This window comes from Haemaphysalis longicornis, unplaced genomic scaffold (genome assembly GCF_048455015.1).
Source record: "Haemaphysalis longicornis isolate Haplotype H1 unplaced genomic scaffold, Haemaphysalis longicornis Haplotype H1 scaffold_6, whole genome shotgun sequence".
Classification (NCBI taxonomy): domain Eukaryota; kingdom Metazoa; phylum Arthropoda; class Arachnida; order Ixodida; family Ixodidae; genus Haemaphysalis; species Haemaphysalis longicornis.
The window spans coordinates 22,139,732-22,159,788 of NW_027526407.1; the positions used below are offsets into that span (position 1 = coordinate 22,139,732).

Sequence of the window (20,057 nt, forward strand, 5' to 3'; positions counted from 1 at the left end):
GGGCACGTGGCATGGGGGAAGAGGATTCTGGGTTTGTATAAGTAGTTAAGAGGTCTCTTCCATTAAATCGAGATGAAGTCAGCGCTGTCCTGTTCACTTCTTTCTTCTTTCTGTCCCTGTTCACGCTGTTCCCCAAGATGCAAAATTTACCCCGTCTGGCAGAAGTTTTTCTATAACTGCAGAAGTTCGTAAAAAGAGCGTGTTTAAGGGCTATTTTTTAAGAGCAATGTTTGATGGCCTAACACACAGAATTTTAGCTCAATGCTTTGTGTGAATCCTATTTATCAATGTAGTATTACCCAGAAAAACTGTTGGATCATTTGGCTTGTGCGGAGTAAAAATAACTTCCAGCTGAAAGTTCACGGGATCAGTCAGAGGATCGATGGAGTCTGAAATTGCCATGCTTTCAATGCGACAAGGTTTATTCAAGAGCGGAACACTTTATAAACATTACACTGCTAACAAGTAGAAAAATTAAGGGGATAAATCACAGTTCATAGCGTACCCTGTTCTTTCTTCTAGACATTGCTTTGTCTTAGGAGCAGCTTAAATTTGCTACTTCACATACGAACAGCCCCCTCAGTTGCAAAGTTTCTTTCATTGAAGTCTTCCCGGAAATAGTAAAGATGTTTCTGTATCCTCAATGTTTCAGTCGGCTCTTTATTAGCGCAGTGGTCCAAAGCATACGTGCCCATTTCGGCTAGCGCATTCTTGTGAAAAGTTGGGGCCGAAATGTCCGTGGGATTACAGCGCCGGTAGTACTTCCTAAGCGCTACACGTCGGCCATTCCAAGAAACCTCCTGCTAGCCGTTATAAGAGACAGAAATTTTTTAGAGATTCTACTTGGGACAAGATGCATTGTATGTAGAGTGGGAGGATTTATCTCTAGGTAGGCCGTAAAAATATAAAATCCCTGCTCTCGTACACGCCCTAAGCGACCAGAACGCATGGGCTGCAATAAGTGGTGCTACGGGTCATTCGCCGAACATATCTGGTGTCATGAAGTTTCACCATTTTGCACGGCCAATATTTGTAGCCTAGTAGCGAGGTCCCTTGTGACAAAGATAGCTTCACAAGACAATATATGGTTAACAGGTCTGTAAGGTGTGTACTTCCTATTCACTTGAGTGCCAGATTGGCATGTTAAGTTTCCGGTCTGCAAATTGTGGGCTATTTTTTTCTCCGGAAACCCCAAATACACCGCGAAATTCCAATTAGGCACCCCCGGACGTGCAAAGCACCCCGCCCCTCCCTAAATCCACTAATTGCAAATTTACACACCGTTCCGTGAAAACAGACCCCCTGCTTCCCTCCACAGTGTCCAGACTGAAATGCATCGCATTCATGGAGCACTGACGTGCCAAGGCCAGTCTACAATCCAATACAATCCAATCATGGCTAGCAGCTCGTTAGTCCGTTGTCTACGCGTAATTTCTCGTTTTTCTTTTGAAGGTGTCGATTATATTTGGCGGCAGCATGTGGTCGATTTGGTTGCAGAGGCGTGGGACACTGCACCCGAGGATACTTAGGTGCGGTCCTTCGGGTGCTGTTGCATAAGGAAGGCGCTGGATGACTCGGAGGAGGGTGACCTGCATGGTGGACTGGCATGGCACCAGGAGACCGGGCGGAATTGAAGCGTTATTTTGCGAACTTTTCTTCTGGACTTGCTCAGTGGTTTGATGGTTTTCGAGAGCGACGAATAAGATTTGCTAGAAAAATATTAGGTGAATGTACATTCCGCATTTTCTTGCCGGCAGGGATTGTTGTCGCCGCCATCTTGAATTTTGGATTGATTGATTGATTGAAAACAGGTTTATTCCATTTTCTCGCGCATAGGTGCTGCTATGGATAAGTGTCGGTAGGTGATTCGTAGGGAAGGGGAAAGTGGGAAAAGATACATATGCCGCCATTTACTGCGTCAGCGGCCTGGACGCAACGCTGTGGTCACCTGGAGTCGTAGCCACTTGAATTTTGGTGTTGATCCGGGATAGCACCCCTCCTCGCTCTGGCAGTGATCGTCACTTGCCTGCAGGGGGGCGCTTACTCGATATTTTACCTGCGGCGGTTGAAAGAGTGGCGGAATCCGGTTTCTCTAACCACTTAAACAGAATGCTCGAAATTAGCGAGCAAAACTTGTATTCACAAAGTTTGTTTCGTCTCTTGCCTGGTATAACAAAGAATTGTCGCTAACAATTGACGCACACAGGCACCCGGGTAAGAGCATTGTCATAACCTTTACCCTCCTGATTGTTTATTTTAGATACTATACGCGATACTCAAACAAGTTCTTTGCAGTGCCGACAACGTTTTCAGACAGCCTTGTCATCTATCCGAAGGCCGGATGATAATCCTGCCCTACTCGTCTTTTTATAGCAGAGAAAACCAGTTTGTTATTAACATTCAGAAGAAAATACAGAAAACTATGTTTTTTGCTATAGGTGTAATGCCAAGTGGCGATGTCTAGTGAAAGGATCTTAGTAACAGTATCTTCATGTAACATAAACAAGCATCATGAATTGATCAGTGGTAGTCTACGAGGTAGCTTTCCATACTCTATTGCATTCTCTTTTCTCTCAGCAGGTAGGGCAGACTACTTTTTTAGCGTAGCCCTCTCAACGCTCTCGGATACATTGGCGAAATAGACTGAGGCGGCCGATAGCCCGGCTGCCACTGTTACTTACGTGCTCGAACTCCTATTTGATAAGCCCCAAATTATATTTTGTATTTGAGCTTCTAGGTTACGTATAGCATGGGTTTTGTTTTACGGAGTGTGGCCGAAATATTTCTTTTACGTAGGATAATTGCTCAGGGCTCCCTTATCGACATCATCATCGCCACTGCTTCACATTGGATGCGTGTGAAACCTTCACCACATTTCGCATCAACGCATCAAGCAGGTGGTATCCCGACCGGATATCGCAATATTAAAAACCGATTAGGATTTCCTCCTGGTAGAGATAATTAAAGTTCGAACGTGAACATTCGATGTAATAAAATAACCCGTATTTACAAGCGCGCTAGGATTCTTCTGAACTTAGATATTGCGAAAGCCCAGTACATTATAGAATGTTCGCTGCTGCCGCATGAATTTCAGAGCATTGTGCTTCGCTTGCTAAATTTTTATGTGACAAATACTTCAGTGGTGTAAAGTGTAATATTTGTTCCTTCCGGAAGCCGGAGTCAACGGGTGTACCACATGAGACAAGGTTTCCCTCTGTTCCATGAATGCGCGGAAAGTTTAGGTAGTAGTTAATATTTAGTACTAGTTTATAAAATATGTTTGTCTTCAGTATAAGAATAACTGTAAATAGAATGTGAAATTCAGTTAGATGCTGTAACAGTTACACCACGATGTCAACCCCAAGCTGTAATAAAACGATCGACTGCCTCTGCATTTGCAGAAACAAAAAGTTGAACAATTCACATGCCGGGAACGTCCACTGATTTGGGAAGGTTTATTTTCGTAACTAAACCAACTTTAAATGAGGAAGTTCTGAACTAACGACTGTAGTGCGGCCGTCTTTTATTGTGGTTTTGACCTTTTTGTAACATTCACACAACTACAGCGAGAACAAACCAAGAATGCAACCTGTGGACTTCTATTTAATTTCTACAGTCAATAATTAAGACAGGCTTGCACATATAGGATCAGCTTAAAACCATACAACATTGAAGCACCATGAACGCTGCGAAGACGCAGATAAAAGTCGGACGCTGTGAGAATATTTTTGTCAGTGACCTAAAATCACCAGGCGAGATACTACTAATGAATAAGAAAAACAAACAGAAGGACTGACGGGTCAGCAGCATCTTGCTAACAGATTATCCAGCAACCGGTCAACAAAGCAGGGCACCAGCGTTTCGCTGAATATATTTAAATGTCACGTCGTGCAGGATCTCAAACCCTGGACAACTTTTAAAAGCCCTCTTAAAATATCTGATATGGTAATGAAATACAGCAGCGGACTCCAGTTCAAGCTCTAATGGGCGCTTAAGGGTCAAGAAAAAAACTACTGTTCGATTGGCTGGTTGTTGATCAAAGCATGTATATGTAAAAAACAAATACGTCTACACAATCGCAACAATTTTTGGGCGTGACTGGTCTTGCTGTACCTGTAATTAAAAAACTACCTTACGCAGGAATAGCCCGTCCCTTACATGTGATATTTTTATTACTGAATGGCCGGTGCAGTATTGTGCAGTATGGTGGACGAATAAATAGAGGTTCGTTCCTAGATTGATGCGGAAATAGATCCATATATCAGACAAAATAAGAAAGCAGTTGCGCGGTTCATCTTAAAGGTCGATTGATCTCTTCGTACATTCTATTTTTGTAGACAAGCCCAGCGAACTACGTTTTTTGCTTGCATGTAAATAGATAGGCAAGCGCCAGGGAAACTTGGCTACGCCTGCTTTGATCATAAAATCACAAAGTTGGGAACACAGTTTGTGAGTAGAAATGTATGGTCAATAGAAGAACACAACAGCGAAGGCGCTCCACATTAAGCGGTGTCCTTGCGATATCATGGCAAATATTCAGTATGGGTAGTACCATTCCACAGAACCTCATTTATCGTATATTTTATGCGTATATTTTATACTACCTTTTTCCTTAGTGGTTTGCGCAAACATATCTGCTCGTATGCGCTTTTGCGTATATGGCTATTTGCAGCTTGCAGCATGTCACAACAAATCTTTTGAAGCGAAAGAAATAGGAAGGGCTGCTCTGATTCTCTATTGCCTCACATGATGTGCAGCTACTTTTGAAGCCATCGCTTTGCATTGACACAGCTACGCACCGGTAGACTTTTATGGTGTCGAAGATAGCATTTCCGTCTATACGGTATTTCTAGACTTCTTGAGTACGCGCATCCGTATAATCGCCAGATAACCTATTTCGGTAACTTATTTATAAACCGTCAAAATGGCTCTGGTACATATATATTTTGCTATTTGACACTCCCCTAAATGCTCACCCTTTGCACTAGTTTTTGTGGGTTTGCTTATCCAAACCTGACCTTTATATGCATGATGAACAAAATTTCTTGTAAGGCTTTTTTGTTCGGGGGGAGGGAGTAACCGTAACCTGCTAGCTCAAGTTGACTCTCAAAACATCGCCCGCATCATGTGGAGGTATGCGGGTTCCACCATCCAACAAAGTATTTTCAATTTTCTTTTTATTGAAAAAAAATGGGAAAATAGCATTGAGAGACGCGCCTCGATTTTGTTCGGAAACCGTTGATCAAGTGCAGAGATTTTCTTGTCTAGTTAACTAGTTGGCGGTGGCACATTTTTCCAGGCATGTATCTCATCGTCTTTGATGAGTCAGTCCGCGCAACTACTTACAGAGAATCCACTGTGTTGAACACCGGTAGAGTTATCTCTAAGTGACCGTATTCAAAATTCTTCTCTACCTAAAATTATTAGAATGACCCGAGGTTTCCTGAAAGTGAATGGTCGTTTCAGTGCTCTTCATTCGCATGATATGTCAAAGACTGACCGCACGTATATCCGCTGGCGTGTAACGACAACCCGTGCTGTGAAATACTCCTGACAAACTGTAAGAATACCAGGCCAACGATATCTCTGTGTACTATATTCTCATCAAAACTGGCATAACAATTGGGCTACTTGTAACAGAATATGATGTAAACATAACATCGTTTTCATTTCGGAACAACTTGTTTAGTTCATCGTTTCGGTCTTATAGCGTAACCCAGTGTAACATTTTTTTTATATTTCGAGGATAAGTTATACGTTAGGGAATTAGGGTTTGTCGCTGCGGCATTCTCAAGGAATAAAATTTATTGGGAAAGCTTTTTTGGTGTGCAATTTATGATCTAATTTGGTTGAGCCAAAAACTACTCTTATTTTTTCCGAAAATTCAAACCTTTTTTGTGGCCATTTTTAACCGGTACATATACCGGTCATTTTTATACGTACGCAACGCAAGCGCGATGCGCGGAACATGACTAGTGTTCTCTTGGAATCTGTTAAAGCCACCGTAAGGACTTACAAATAGTGCACACCCGGAAGTTGGAGATGATTTGATTAGCTACGAACACCGGTAGCAGCAACAAACTCAATTTGGTACTGCTACCGACTGTAGCAGTGGTGGATGCTACCGGTGCTACCGGTGGTAGCAGGGTGCGACGGCGTCTTTACGTGTACGCTTCCAGAGCAGATTTCAAATCAAAAGCGCCCGTCTTAGTACTGGGACCGTACCGAAGCTTGTGCATTTTGTTTTTTGTAACGCTATAAATTTCAGCCATCCTATCAAAATACTCAGTGGTACGCAACTAAGTACGCTGGAACCACCATTTTGGACAATACAGGGCTTTGCGTGATCATAACGTTCTTTCGGTCCCTAAAAAAAGAAACAGGTAGAGTATTAGACTTCTAACCTGATCTGAAGTGTTAACAGATGTTATGCCAAATTTATTCTACCTTTTCCCACGACCACACTCGGCACGTGCCGACGTGGGCAAAAAATGAATCAAAGCTGCTTGAGTTGTTATTCACTGGCTCGCACAGTGGAGCGGCATGTTTCCGGACTTACCTACACCAGAGCGTTCTGCGGAACCCTGCACTGTCAGTTTTGATGCTTCACGTATGAAATCACGGTAATTTCTACCTACGCTCTTCGTATGCATCAGTTGGCGCTGTGTGTAAATATCTTATTGTATAATTTTTGCTGAAACATAGGATCAAGAATGCACTGTTTGATGCCCGTTTTCCAAAAATTTGTCAAGGTGAAATGATGTTTGTGCCAACGGGTAGTTGCGCACGGTACAATATATTGATCAGGGACAACAATTTCCCAAAAATCGTAGAGCTCGCACAGTCTCAAATGCAACACAGTTTTACAAGACGGCCAACTAAAACCACGTGTTCAAAACATACAAACATTGTTTTGTTGTATTTCTGACATCAAACACATGGTATTCTCAAGATCAATCGGCATTTTAAAAACATGGGCGACGATCAACCAATAGCTGCTTTGATAATCAATTCGTTTTATAAAGTACAGCAAGTGGAAACTTCAAACTCAAGTGTGTTGCATCGGTGATGTCTTAAGACCCAGACATTGTCTTTGTCTTTATCCTCTCATTTATTGTCGCTATGTCAAGTCAACTTCGCCGTTTCTGATCGCCATTAAATATTTTTTAAAGACATTTGGACGTTCAACATTTTCCTGCAATCAAATCGTCATCATGCAGCAGTGTGATTTCAGGCTTTGTATTTTAAAAAAAGGTTGAGTTCTTCCGGAAAATAACTAAAGGCAATAGAACTAAAGCTCAACTCTATTGAATGAATATTAATTGGTGGCCGTATTCGAGTTTGTTAGGTATCCTTTACGGGAAGGGCGACTAATAATTCAGTTGCAATGGCGCACAAGAAACGGTTCGCTTAAACCGTACTTACATCAGCGGAGTTTCGGTTTTGGCTAGTTAGTAGCGGTAATCTCTGACTTATTGCCCGTCACCTGCTTCTGTCCGTGTCCTTTTTTGCCACACAGTCATGAATTACCCCAGCCACTAGCCGCAATAAACTCACGTGCACCGTGTTTTCTGGAACTCTGTTGCTGTGCCTATTACAACAAAATGCAATGCCTAACATTATGCCAGCTGTTATTTGTGACGCCTTTTTCAGGTGGCGCCACGTTTTAAGAAAACATGTAGTCGCTTTGTGCTCTCACACGCTTTTGCGTGTTTCCAAAAAATAATAATGGCTACCTAAAAACTAATTGAAGGGAGAAATGCTGAGAGCTCCGCGTTTTCATTCGATGGTTGAGTTATGAAAAGAGAAGCGACGAAATACTTCATAATCGGTAGAATTGAGCACCTTAAAAGGCACTGTAAAGCACACATACTCGCACAGGCAGCGGCACGAAAAATGCCTTCGTTCGCGCTTTCATACACACATCCCAAACATTAAAACTCATTTAAAATCACGAAACACGCTCTTTGAGCACGAAGGATGTCGAAAATTTTATGCGATTCTGAGTCTATGAGGCCAGCAATAAACCGGCCTCCTTCGTGCAGCACGGAAACGAAATAATCACGAGTGAAACAAAATTTGTAGTTCTTCACAGGTACACCGTCCAGCAAAGGGATGAATTTCGCACCAAGAGAGGAGGACACGTATACAGTGAGCCATAATCTAGAGCACGTGATCACAGTTCACAGGCACCATATAATACACAGCCACGATAGATGCTGGCGACATCGAGGAAACGTGAAGAAGACATCAATTTTCCGCAACGGCACTTCAGGCGTGGGAAGCCGGCAGCTTTTCCCAAACCGCGTTCACAGCTTGTAGTTCACAGGTTTCCTGCTTTAGAATGTATAAGGCGTGTTCCCACATGAAGGCTTAGAACTTATAGCAGTCCTTCGAGCTGGTGACGGTATAAATGACGAGCACTGCTTCGCTGTTGGTTCCTCTTTTCTGTTTTAGTCAAAACACATTGTCGGCACGTTTGCGCCCGAAGAACGTACCACAGGGTACGAGGTTTCAAAGGCAGCGTGAGGCAACGGGGTCACCTGAAAGAAAAAAAAATTAAGGCACCTGGCTCTCTATTTAAAGTACACGAAACGGAGCATAAAATGGGTATGCAACACGATCTGGGATGACTCAATTATGGAGCTGCGAGTGCCGGCACGGATTCACCGTTGAGTCACTAATATACGAAAGGGGATTTTTTTTTACTGTGCCTAGTGCTACTTGAAATACGTACCGAACAGTTGAAGCGAACTGGATACACAGAATTATCTTAAATACCTCATCCTATGTTACGGCAGATGCGCAATCAAACTGCATACAACATATCCTAAAATGACTCTTCAAGTTTTTTGATGCTCAACAAAATGCGCTAAACGTTTGGCGCATGTTGTGCTTATAGCTGTAGCAGAATCAGTGCCTTCGAGCTTGATAAAGTCGAGCAAAATACTCTGGGTTTGTCTATCCGCTGCTGGGTTTGTCTATCTTCTCCTGATATTTATAGCATAATCACCAGTTGGGTAATGTAGGAATACCAGTCTTATGTGCTCGCGGAGAAGCACAGTTTTGCAGAGGTATAGTGGATATGCGAATCGTGTAACACGAAATTGCAACAGGCCGTCGTTAGTGCAACTGTAGCTAGAGGGTCAAGTTTGCTAATTTTGTTTTCTTCTTCTAAATGCATTACTTTTTCTCTCACTTTTATGCACTTTGTGTACGGTGGAAGAATAAAGCAAATATGCTATTTCAGCTCTCGGGCAGACGCATTCTGCAAGTCATCACGTTCGAGAAAAATTGGTCGGGCAATGAATTTGATAGAACATTGCAAGAAAACCGTAACATATACTCCAAAATATGATTTCCCTACCAATGGTAAAATGCCTAAAAGCCTACCCAAATACGCAATCAGTGGCGGCAACTTCATCATTGGTGCAACTATGGGTGGATAACATTTTTTGTGGTTCTTTTAAGGGCTGCTGATAAAGACTACCTTTGTTTCGCGGAACGGGGAGCAGCAGCGATTCTCTGTTTTTGGGAAATTGATAAAGAAAATATTTTATGTGCCTAAATGCGGTGGACATTGTAACCATGTTCAACATAGAAGAGATACATTGTCAGGAGAGCTTGCCCCAGTTGTAGGTGTTTTAAACGACAGCTAAATGAAGCGACCTTCGCCGATTACAGAAAAAATTAGAAGGTACAACAGGAACTTTAAAGTAAATTTCTCAACACGATTTACCTCGAGTACATTCTGGTTTTTGCCTTTGTTAGTGTGGTACAGTTGTTCTGCTGTAGTAAAGATGATCAAACAAACAAAAAGAGCCGTCACCAAGCACTCCTGACAGTGCCCCAGCAAATTATGCTCCACATCATGGGCCTCCTTCGCTGCTGTTTAAATAAGCCTTCAACTGCTATTCTGGTGAAGTCTCCTTCCCCTAACACTCCAAAGCACTAGACGCCAATATTCATGCCTTTATCCTACTTAGGCAAAAATTCCAAGACCACATTTTGAATTGTGAGAAATAAATACATTCTCTTAGCCCAAAAATCTTCGGCTTTAACCAAGCTCCAAGATGATAGTGCCGTATTGTGTGCAGAAAGCCTGGACGCAACATCGCCGGGAGAAAGTCCGCCGATGAACTCGAGGAGCATTAAAGCAACTTTCATAAGTCTGACGTTCAAAACAGCGCTCTAGCCAAACACCGCGCGGACGATTTCAGATCACATGCCTTCGGCAACCCTAGGAGATGGTCGCCGGTACGAATCAACAAAAAAGAACCTATGGGAAGTAATAACATACAAATACAATATACTTGAACAGGTAAATAGGTAAAAAAAAAACATTCACGACTCTAGCCTGTCGCGCTTGCAGCAACGTAAAGGAAATTTAAACGCCCATATAAATACTTCCCTAGCCCTACCTTCGATGCAATAAATTAGGCCTGTGACTCGCCCTAAACATGGTACGTCGATATGCAAAACTTGCTGGTTGTAGTATCTTGGTATTGTTTTCAACGAAGCTGGTACAATAAATTGGAACAATGCCTACATGTTTTCTTCTCCCGGTTTCTCTAAATTCTGGGGAATAACAAATCGCCAGAGGGTATTGTATTGTATTTTTATATATATATATACCTATATATTCCCGCTGCCAGCAATTACATTTCGCATTAGAACGTTTCTGTTTTGGAAGTTATTTTCTTTTGCGCACCCGTAACCGTAAGCGGCCGGGAATAAGGTTTCGGTGCCTGAACTGAATGTGAAACCGGAATGTAGTTCTCATACAGTAATCGTTCTTCGTGACAATCCTCTGAAATTAAGCAAGTGACCTGCAAGAATGTCAACAGCCACCATGAGGGAATGACATACTTTCTCACCTGGCCAAAGAAGAGTTGCTCGTGCAGTCCAAAGATGAAGTTGGACTCGGACTTCGACTTTATTACGGGAAACCGGTAGCAACACCAGTGCTGCTTGTCCGAGTGAAAGCTGGAGCCATCTTCATGCATATGCTGACCATGGCCGACGGTAATTTGATTGTGTGCCACACCACACCCTGGTGAAGGGCAGATACAACCCCGTCCCTTGCTGCTGCATCATGTCTTCGGCACTATGTTGTGGCGGCCTGGTGAGGGCCCGTGCACCACCTTGAACGAGGGAACGTCTGCAGAGGACTCGAAAGTCTCCGTCATGTGGCACATTGAGGTGAGAGCGCGCCACTTGGCCCACAGGTACTGTCGCATCATGCGGCGGAAAATGCGACTGCCCAGGTTGTAAAGAAGGAAGTTGACAGCGAAATTTGTGTAGTAAAGGAGCATGAAGTACCGCTGGAGCAGCAGCACATGGTCCGGCACTGGCTGGTTGCGGATAGATAGGACGAACACATGGATCCTAACCACGTAGCTGGGCAGGTTGAGGATGATGAAGACTGTGCAAACAAGGAACAACATGCGGTTGACGCTGATCTGGCTCGGGTGCATTACCAGGCTGCGCGGGCTTTTTGCCAGTGTACTGCCGCTGGCGGTCACTAAGGAGTTGACGACTTTGTTGCAGCCGGTGGGTGAGTAGTTGGACGCGTACCGGTTGTCTGCAAAACGGATGATTTCTGGATCAGTTTTTGACAGAGAAGCTTTTAGCTTCTAATCAGTCCTACCTTAAGGTAATCTTGTTTTGTTACTGCAGTATAAGGAACCTAATTGGCAATGCACAGTTGAAGGTATGCTTGCCCCTATAATTGATCTTCCCGTTTATTTGTGGGTGCTTTCTTAAGAAGAGTCCTACATTGGGTGATTGCGCCATCACAATTTGTAGAAAATACTGTTCACTTAAACGACAGTTTTTTGTGACCGTGTAAATACATGCTTGGCAAGTTATTTAAAAATTATTTATTGCGGCGAAAGTTAGTTATCTGCGTATTTTTTATTGCTACATCATAGTTTCGTCGGTATCTTTAGATTATTTGTTTTTTATTGTCTTTGGCGCAAAATGCTTAAACAGGCATGTTCGTGACATACGCCACAGCTTCTCCAGAATCGACGTTCGGCGCATTTGAGGGCCAGTGCTCTACACATGTCTGCTAGCATTCTCTTATGACGCGGCCAGCACTGCTTTCGGTTTTCTTGCACCGCTGGCAATGTGTACAGAAAGCTTAGAGCAGTCCATCTTAAGAACAGCCCTACATGGGGTGATTGTGCAATCACAATTGGTAGAAAATACAGTTCGCTAAAACAGTTCTTTTTGACCATTTAAATGCATGCTTGGCATGTTATCGTAAAATATTTATTGCGGCAGCGGATAGCTGTCGACATTTTTTTTCTACAACATCATAGTTTCATCTGTGTCTTTCATTGGGTTTTTCTTTTGTCAGTGGCGCAAAATACGTAACAGGCACGTTGGTGACATACGCCACAGCTTCTCCGAAATCAAGGTTCGACGTGTTTGAGGGCTAGTGCTCTACACATGTCTGCTCGCATTTACTTATAACGCGGCTAGCACTGCTTCCGATTTTCTTGCACCGCTCCCAATGTGTACAGACAGCTTAGAGCAGTCCTTCTTAAGAACAGCCCTACGTTGGGGGATTGCGCAATCACAATTAGTAGAAAATAGTACTCACCTAAACAACAGTTCTTTTTGTCCGTGTAAGTACATGCTTGGTATGCTATTTAAATTTTTTTATTACGGCAGCAGATAGTTATCGACGTCTTTTTTATGCTACATCATAGTTTCTTCTGTCTCTTTTATTTGCTTTTTTTGTCATTGGCGCAAAATGCTCAGACCGGCACGTTGGTGACATACGCCACAGCTTCTCCGGAATGAATGTTCGGCGCGTTTGAGGGCTAGTGCTCTACACATGTCTTCTCGCGTTCACTTATCACGCGGCTAGCACTGCTTTAAGTTTTCTTGCATCCCTGGCAATGTGCACAGACAGCTTACGGTCATCCAATTCGATAAAAACTAATTTTTCTTTGTTTGCTGTTCCAATCGCTGGCCATTTTCTTTGCCCGGTAATTAACATACCAACTATCAATGATTTTCGCAATATAGGGTAGTTAGAGCTTTCACGCTCAATAGTTCTCAGAATTATCACAATATCTAGAAGGCAGGAGAAGAGAAAGACGAGAAAGAGACAAAGAGGAGCGAGATGGGCAAGTAAAGTAGGTTTGCGAATATAGGAAATTGGGCAGGAAAGCACGGTGAGTATTATAGGATTTAGATAAAATTAGGCCGGAAGGAAGGGGGACAGTTTGAGGTAGATTGGGGTGGGAAGGGGAGAAAATGCAAAGCCTAAAGTATTTTGGGCCACTGAAACGCTGCCAGCGGTCAGCGTTGCCTGTAGCAGACCGAACATTTCGCCCCCAACTGTTTTTTTTTCGTATGCCGTTTTATTCTGCTTTTTCTTACGTAGTACGTTTCAATATGAGCGTTTGTTTAGTTTATCCCTGAAACTCCGAGTTACAACTGTATGCATTGACATCCCAATCCTCATGTTTCTTCTAACCACACTAAGACGGTTTGCTAGGTACTTCAGTCTTTGGGAAAAGTGATACCTAACGGCCATGTGGTTTGACGAAAGTCTTACTCCATTTTAGCAGATGTACGGCTGTACATCTGTGTACGCTTCACAAAAACCGCATATAGAACTTACCAGGTTCTAAAGATGAGTCGGTGTGCGCGCTGTTCACTCTCTGCAGCCTTCTGCGCGCATTAAACAGGTACAGTGCTCGTCCGATCATGAAGTTCATGATGACTATCAGCAGGAATGGCACGATTAAGGTAACCACGGTGTCCAGGATGTTTGTGTAATGGAGGATCCTGGAAGAGTGTAGAAAGAAAAGATTTTGCGTCATTTTGCAGTCACTCCACACTCTTTAATTGTTACATTGCTTTCACCCCCAGATTTCATATATTTAAAATTGTTACGTTTATATACGACATTTATGTTTACTTACATCTAGCTTTTATTTCTGCTAGGCGAGCATGACCACTGGGAGACAGACGAAAATTTCGGGAAAAGTTCATACGAAGGTTTTTCTACCATGCAGTTGGATTCACATAGACTCGATTTTCAGATTTGGTGGAGGGAAATCGCAGTTGTTCGAGCGAAGAAATTATTTATAGGAATATCAGATCAATCAACTTCATAAACAAGACGTACAAAATACAACCATTCCAGGTTACTTTTATCAAATCATTATCTCAAGAAATTTCAGCAGGTTTCCCAGATATTCCGGAAGAAATTTCAAAATTCAAACACGTAAAGCAACGTGTTTTATATTTTGAATATATGTATATGCTCCTATTGTAAAACTATTCTGACATATAGAAGTAATGCCATAAAGTGTTCTTACGGCCCCATAGCACGTCTTCAGAAGCTCCACCCTTTTCAGTAACAAACAAGTTCTTTTCTTGTTTCCGGTCTGAGTGCGCCCCGACGATAATACTAGGGATAAATGCATGAGAACATGCGCGCATGGATGCATGTATTAATGCTTTTATCTATACCTTTTTACAATCTTTTTTTACATAGAATCGTCATCATCACCAGCCTACCTACGCCCACTGCAGGGTAAAGGCCTCTCCAATTATTCTCCAATTATCCCGGTCCTGTTCTAACTGCGACCAATTTATTCACGCAAACTTCTTGATCTCATCTGCGATTCTAACTTTCTGCTGTCCCCTGCAACGCTTGCTGCTCTAGCAATCTACGGTGTTACCCTTATTGACCAACAGTTATCTCGCCTTTGCATTACAAGCCCTGCGCACGTGAATTTCTTCTTCCTAATTTCTACTAGTACCCCCTTACACGCCTTTGTTCTCTGACTTACTCCGCTGTCTTCTTGTCCATTAACATTACACCTATCATCTCCCGCTTCATTGCTCGCTGAGTCACCCTTAAATTAAGTTGAACCCTCCTAGTGAGCCTTCAAGTTTCTGCCTGTAGGTGAGTGCCGGTAAGATGCAGCTTTCATACACTTTCTTCTTCAGGGACAATGGTAGGTTGATATTCATTATCTGAGAATGTCTGCCGTATGCACTCCACCCAATTCTGATCCTTCTAATTATCTCTGCCTCACGGTTGGGATACCTGGTCACAACTTGGCCTAAGTAGATATATTCGCTTACCACTTCCACTACCTCGCCCCCTATCCCAAACTTCTGTGCTGTCCCGAGGTTATTGATCATTACTTTAGTTTTCTGCGTATTAATTTTCAGGCCCACGGTTCTACTCTGTTCGTCTAGTGCTGAAAGCATGCTTTGCAATTCGTCCCCCGAATTACTTAGCGAGGCAACGTCATCAGAAAATCTTATGTTACTGAGGTATTCTCCATTAACCCTTACTCCCACTTTTTCCCAATCCAACGTTCTGAATACTTCTTGTAAACATGATGTTAATAACATTGGACAGATTGTGTCTCCTTGTCTGACGCCTTTCTTTATAGGTATTTTACCGCTCTCCTTATAAAGGATGATGGTAGCTGTGTACCCATTGTAGATATCCTCTAGTATTCTTCCATAATGCTCATCTACGCCCTGGTTCGTAATGCCGGAATGACTGCTAGGGTTTCGACCCAGTCAAATGCTTTCTCATAATCTATGAAGGCTATATATAGGGGTTTAGTGTCCTCAGCGCACTTCTCTATCACCTGATTGATCGTGTGAATATGGTCCATTGTTGAATAACCTTTACGGAACCCTGCTTGTTCTTTAGGTTGACTGAAATCTAAGGTTGCAGAAATTCTGTGAGCGATTACCTTAGTAAGTACCGTGTAGACGACTGACAGTAAGCTGATCGGCCTGTAATTTTTCAAGTCCTTCATGTCACCTTTTTTATGAATTAGGATGATGTTCGTGTTCTTCCAAGATTTCGGTACACTTCCGGTATTTAGGCATTTCGTATACAGGTTTGCCAGTTTTTCAAGTACAATTTCTCCGCCATCCTTCAAGAGGTCTGCTGTTATCTGATCCTCACCTGGTGCTTTGCCCCCTTTTATTTTGTTCAAAGCCTTCCTTACTTCTTCGGTCGTTACTGATGGGATGCATATCTCCTCTTAACTACTTTCTCGTTCGGTATTATCCACGGTGTGCCGGCTACTGTACAGGTCCCTATAGAACTCCTCGGCCACTGTGACTATTTTATCCGTATTTGTGCACACATTGCCTTGCTTATCTTTAAGTGCATACATCTGGTTTTTCCCCACGCCAAGACGTTTCTTCACTGCTTTCAGGCTACCTCCGTTCTTTACAGCGTATTCGATCCTCTCCATATTATACTTCCGTATGTCAGCTGTCTTACGCTTATTGATTAACTTCGAGAGCTCCGATAGTTCTATTCTGTCAGCTGCGATAGAGATTGTCATGGTTTGCAGTTTCCTGATTAGATCTTTCGTCTCCTGTGAAGGTTTACCAGTATCCTGTCTAGCCATAGTGCCCCCGACTTCTCCTGCACACTCCGAGATAATGCGTGTAAGGTTGTCGCTGGCTTCCTGTGTCGTAAGCTCGGATTCCTCGTTAAGAGCGGAATATCGCTTCTGTAGCGCCATCCTGAATTCTTGTACTTTACGTCTTACTATTAGCTCATTTATCGGCTTCTTTCGTACTAGCTTGTTGCGGTCCCTCCTCAAATCTAGCCTAATTCGAGATCTTACCATACGGTGGTCACTACACCTTACCCTTCTGAGCACTTCCACATCCTGCACGAAGGCAGGGTTATCGCATAATATGAAGTCAAATGAGTGATTTCTAGCCTCCTCATATCAAGACATGTTTACCTCTTGCCGAAACAAGAGCGGTAAACTTCGTTGATGTTTCTCTTGTGTTTCCACCTATCACTCTTATTATAAGGGGCAAGGCCCTTAGGCGCTGGCGCTGTTGGCGTCTCCTGTCGTTGTCGTCGTAAAATTCGCCTCATGTATTGACTCTACTAAAACACCGGGAAACTCGTTTACGCCTTGCGCTATAGCGTAACGCGAGCTAAGAAAACACCGGTACACTCGTTTACGGCGCACGGTGGAGCGCGTCGTAACGCGTACTAAAAAACACCGGGACACTCGTTTACGCCTCGCGCTAGAGAGGTACGTGCTTCAAAGGCAAGAGACTTTTACAGCAAAGCTGTAATACGTCTGCTCTCCGACGGTTTTATAGCCGTTGTCAAAAACGCCAAGGTGCCAAGAATGCACTTATGCACTGCATGCTTTAACTCTCACCATATTTCACGTTAGTAGAGATGTCCCGGGATCTTTAGACACCATGGGTGGTATTATAGAAGGCCTGAGTTTGAGCGAAACTCGGGCTAGCGGAGCTTTGGTTATAAGGCTCAGCTCATGATAACATTTCCAGGCGGGGCTAAATTGTTTTAAAAATGCGATCCATGCTATTCGAGGATTATTGAGGTGTCGTAAGCGGTCCAGACCAGCGCGCTCCAAGGATGCACGACTAGGGCGGGGCACATCTTTCAGTGCGTTCGTTCACTTCACTGTTGAACCAATGGGTAAGGGGGGTAAGCAAATCCAACTACTTTTTTTCTGTCTTCAAAGATTATGTATATTTAGGTCTGTGTCGCTCAACATCTATTTCATCTTCACCTGTGCCGCACAAGGGATCAACCTATTACCACCCGCCGCGGTGGTTCAGTGGCTAAGTTATTGCGCTGCTGAGCACGAGGTCGCGGGTTCGATTTCCGGCCGCGGCGGCTGCTTTTCTGATGGAGGCGAAAACAAAAACGCCCGTGTGTACGAGATTTTGGCGCATGTTAAAGATCCCCAGGTGGTCACATTCATTCAGGAGCCCTCCACTACGGCACGCCTCATCGCCTGCGTTGCGTGGGCGCATTAAACCCTACAATCAATCATCGGATCAACCTATCACCAAGTGTCAGTGTGGTGCACCACGGCGAGCTGGAAGAAGTCATCGAAAATTACGGCCAATATTTTCCAAGCAACGCTTCCTAACACCAAAGAAGAGCTGCCAGAATAAGAATAGGCCCAACCGACCAGGACATCATCCTATTCTCTCCATACCGCTTCCAGTAGATGAATATGTTCTGAATGATTTTCAGGCATTTGCTATTGGCGTGAATATCTGCGACTGCTTCGCTACCTGTCATTCAAATTATCCCAAGAATAAAGAAGTGGAAGAGAGAATTCCTATGGAGGAACAAGTCATACAGTCAGTCAGAATAAATTCCTCTTTCAATAAGGCAAAGTACAAAGTAGTCAGAAAGATTGTAAATGACAACTTAATACAAACGTTTTTTTGCGGGTTCGCAAGTAGGATGCGCTTACAATAGTGAAGTCCTGCCACTGCTAGATCGGACAACATGCCTTCCGCATTACGCGTACAAAAGTGGTAAGAGCGCACTGGTTTTCATAAATGATGTGCCAAGTACGTCGGTACGTTGCCGTATTCACATTTTACTGCTCCACAAGACACATTTCCAAAAAAAAAATTGCGCCCACCTACCCGCGAGGGGAACCCTGTGTAGATGCAACGCATCGTGGGGTTCACTTGGTGTTTCCGTTGGATTGATTCTGAAATCACGTGAAACGTGTCGGGAACGCGTATGATTATTATGTTTTATGATTATTATTATGTTTTACTGGCCAATCTTTGTCAATCTCTCTAAGTCGTATGCTTGGGGCTTCGCTGTCGCAACTACCTTTACTCCATCATTGTTGCTGTAAGTGGGAGCTTCTTTTCTTATATTGCAAGTGTTAATGATTGCCCCATTATGCGTTGTATCAGTAGCTTCTTGACGTAGTTTGAATGAGTCAAGGATATAAGGCACGTTCGTAGCATTTGATTCTGTTTCGTTTTCGTGGCGCAGTGGGAAGAGCACCATGTACCTCGCGTTCCGCCCACAGGGTCGTTGGATCGAAACCAGGCGCCGCTAACTATTATTTTTTAATAGTGTATGGGGAGGGGTGTGGACGAGAGAGGGGCATCGGAGAGGAGAGGGAGTGAGCGGGGGAGAGCGCAGCTTGCGTGGCGAGGAGAATGGGGGAGGGGCGGACGACAACAACGCCGACGCTGCATGGACAAGGCGAGTGAATGAGATGCAGTCGCATCTAAAATACGGCAACTGACTTAATATAGGAAAGGTGAAAAGCCATTTCGCACGACACGTAGTTTTCCCGGATGGTTTCTCAGAAGCAAACCAGGCACCGTGTTTAATCATCGCCGGCTTCAGAAATTTGGCGCTGTGTTTAGCACAGTTGGGTTTAGCACAGTTTCCGGAAGACATCGGCAGCGTGTACTGGCCAATGCAAGTTGCGGACATTCACGAGCAATACTGCATTATACTGCACGAAAGTGCATTCATGAACGATACTTCGGAAAACTGCATTTCACGAGCGATAATTTCGGGACAACGGGCGATCCATTACAGTTCCTTTTCGTCAACAATTTGAAAGTGCGCGAAATCTATCGAATTCCGCCCGAGCTAGAAATCATGTCAAGCGTTATCACAGCATTATTGCGCCAGCTGTCATGAACCTAAATAGAATTAAAGAGAGGGGACACTGGGTCATTTTGTTAGCTCAGGCTGAGAGAGTAATGGACTCCCTTTGGGTTCCTCTTCAATTCCTGAACACGGGCCGTCATGCGTAACAACCTATAGGACGCCATTGCTGAACAACTTGATCATGAGGTAGAAAAAAGAGACCTCGAGGAAGTAACAAAAATGCGCAAGTGAAAGTGAAGGGAGTGATATTATTACAGCACAGTACTGGACACCTACGGATACTCACCACAGATACGGATACTCCCCCTTCTCATTGAGCCAGCACAGGCTTCCAGCGGGAAAAAAATTAGTCACAAAAGAAGTTGAAGCGGCCCAAGTTATCACTGAAGTCCTCCCTGACGACCGCAACGCATCGAAGACCTCCCCAAAAAATAGCAAACGCGAAGGGCGAGTCGCACCCCTCCCATACATAGAATCAAACTGTGAGGCAAGAACAATATCGATTATAGGGATTCAGACCCCGGAAACGAACTGGAACTGTCACTGAATCAAGACGGCCAGTTCAAGCCCTATACACTACTACGAAAAGCCAACACCACGC

At 43.7% G+C, this 20,057-nt stretch overlaps 1 protein-coding gene across 1 annotated transcript in view; it reads right to left on the bottom strand.

Annotated features, from left to right (window-relative positions):
• Nucleotides 1–3,520: 3,520 nt before the first annotated feature.
• The window catches only part of LOC144142296 (uncharacterized), a 47,035-nt gene continuing 30,498 nt past the window's right edge, over nucleotides 3,521–20,057 (bottom strand). Inside the window, exons 4-6 of the mRNA XM_077673692.1 lie at nucleotides 13,643–13,809; nucleotides 10,878–11,584; nucleotides 3,521–8,543 (exon numbers count right to left, since the gene is read on the bottom strand). Coding sequence (XP_077529818.1) covers nucleotides 11,094–11,584; nucleotides 13,643–13,809 — 658 coding nt within the window. The 3' untranslated portion in view covers nucleotides 3,521–8,543; nucleotides 10,878–11,093. The remainder of the gene's footprint in view (nucleotides 8,544–10,877; nucleotides 11,585–13,642; nucleotides 13,810–20,057) is intronic.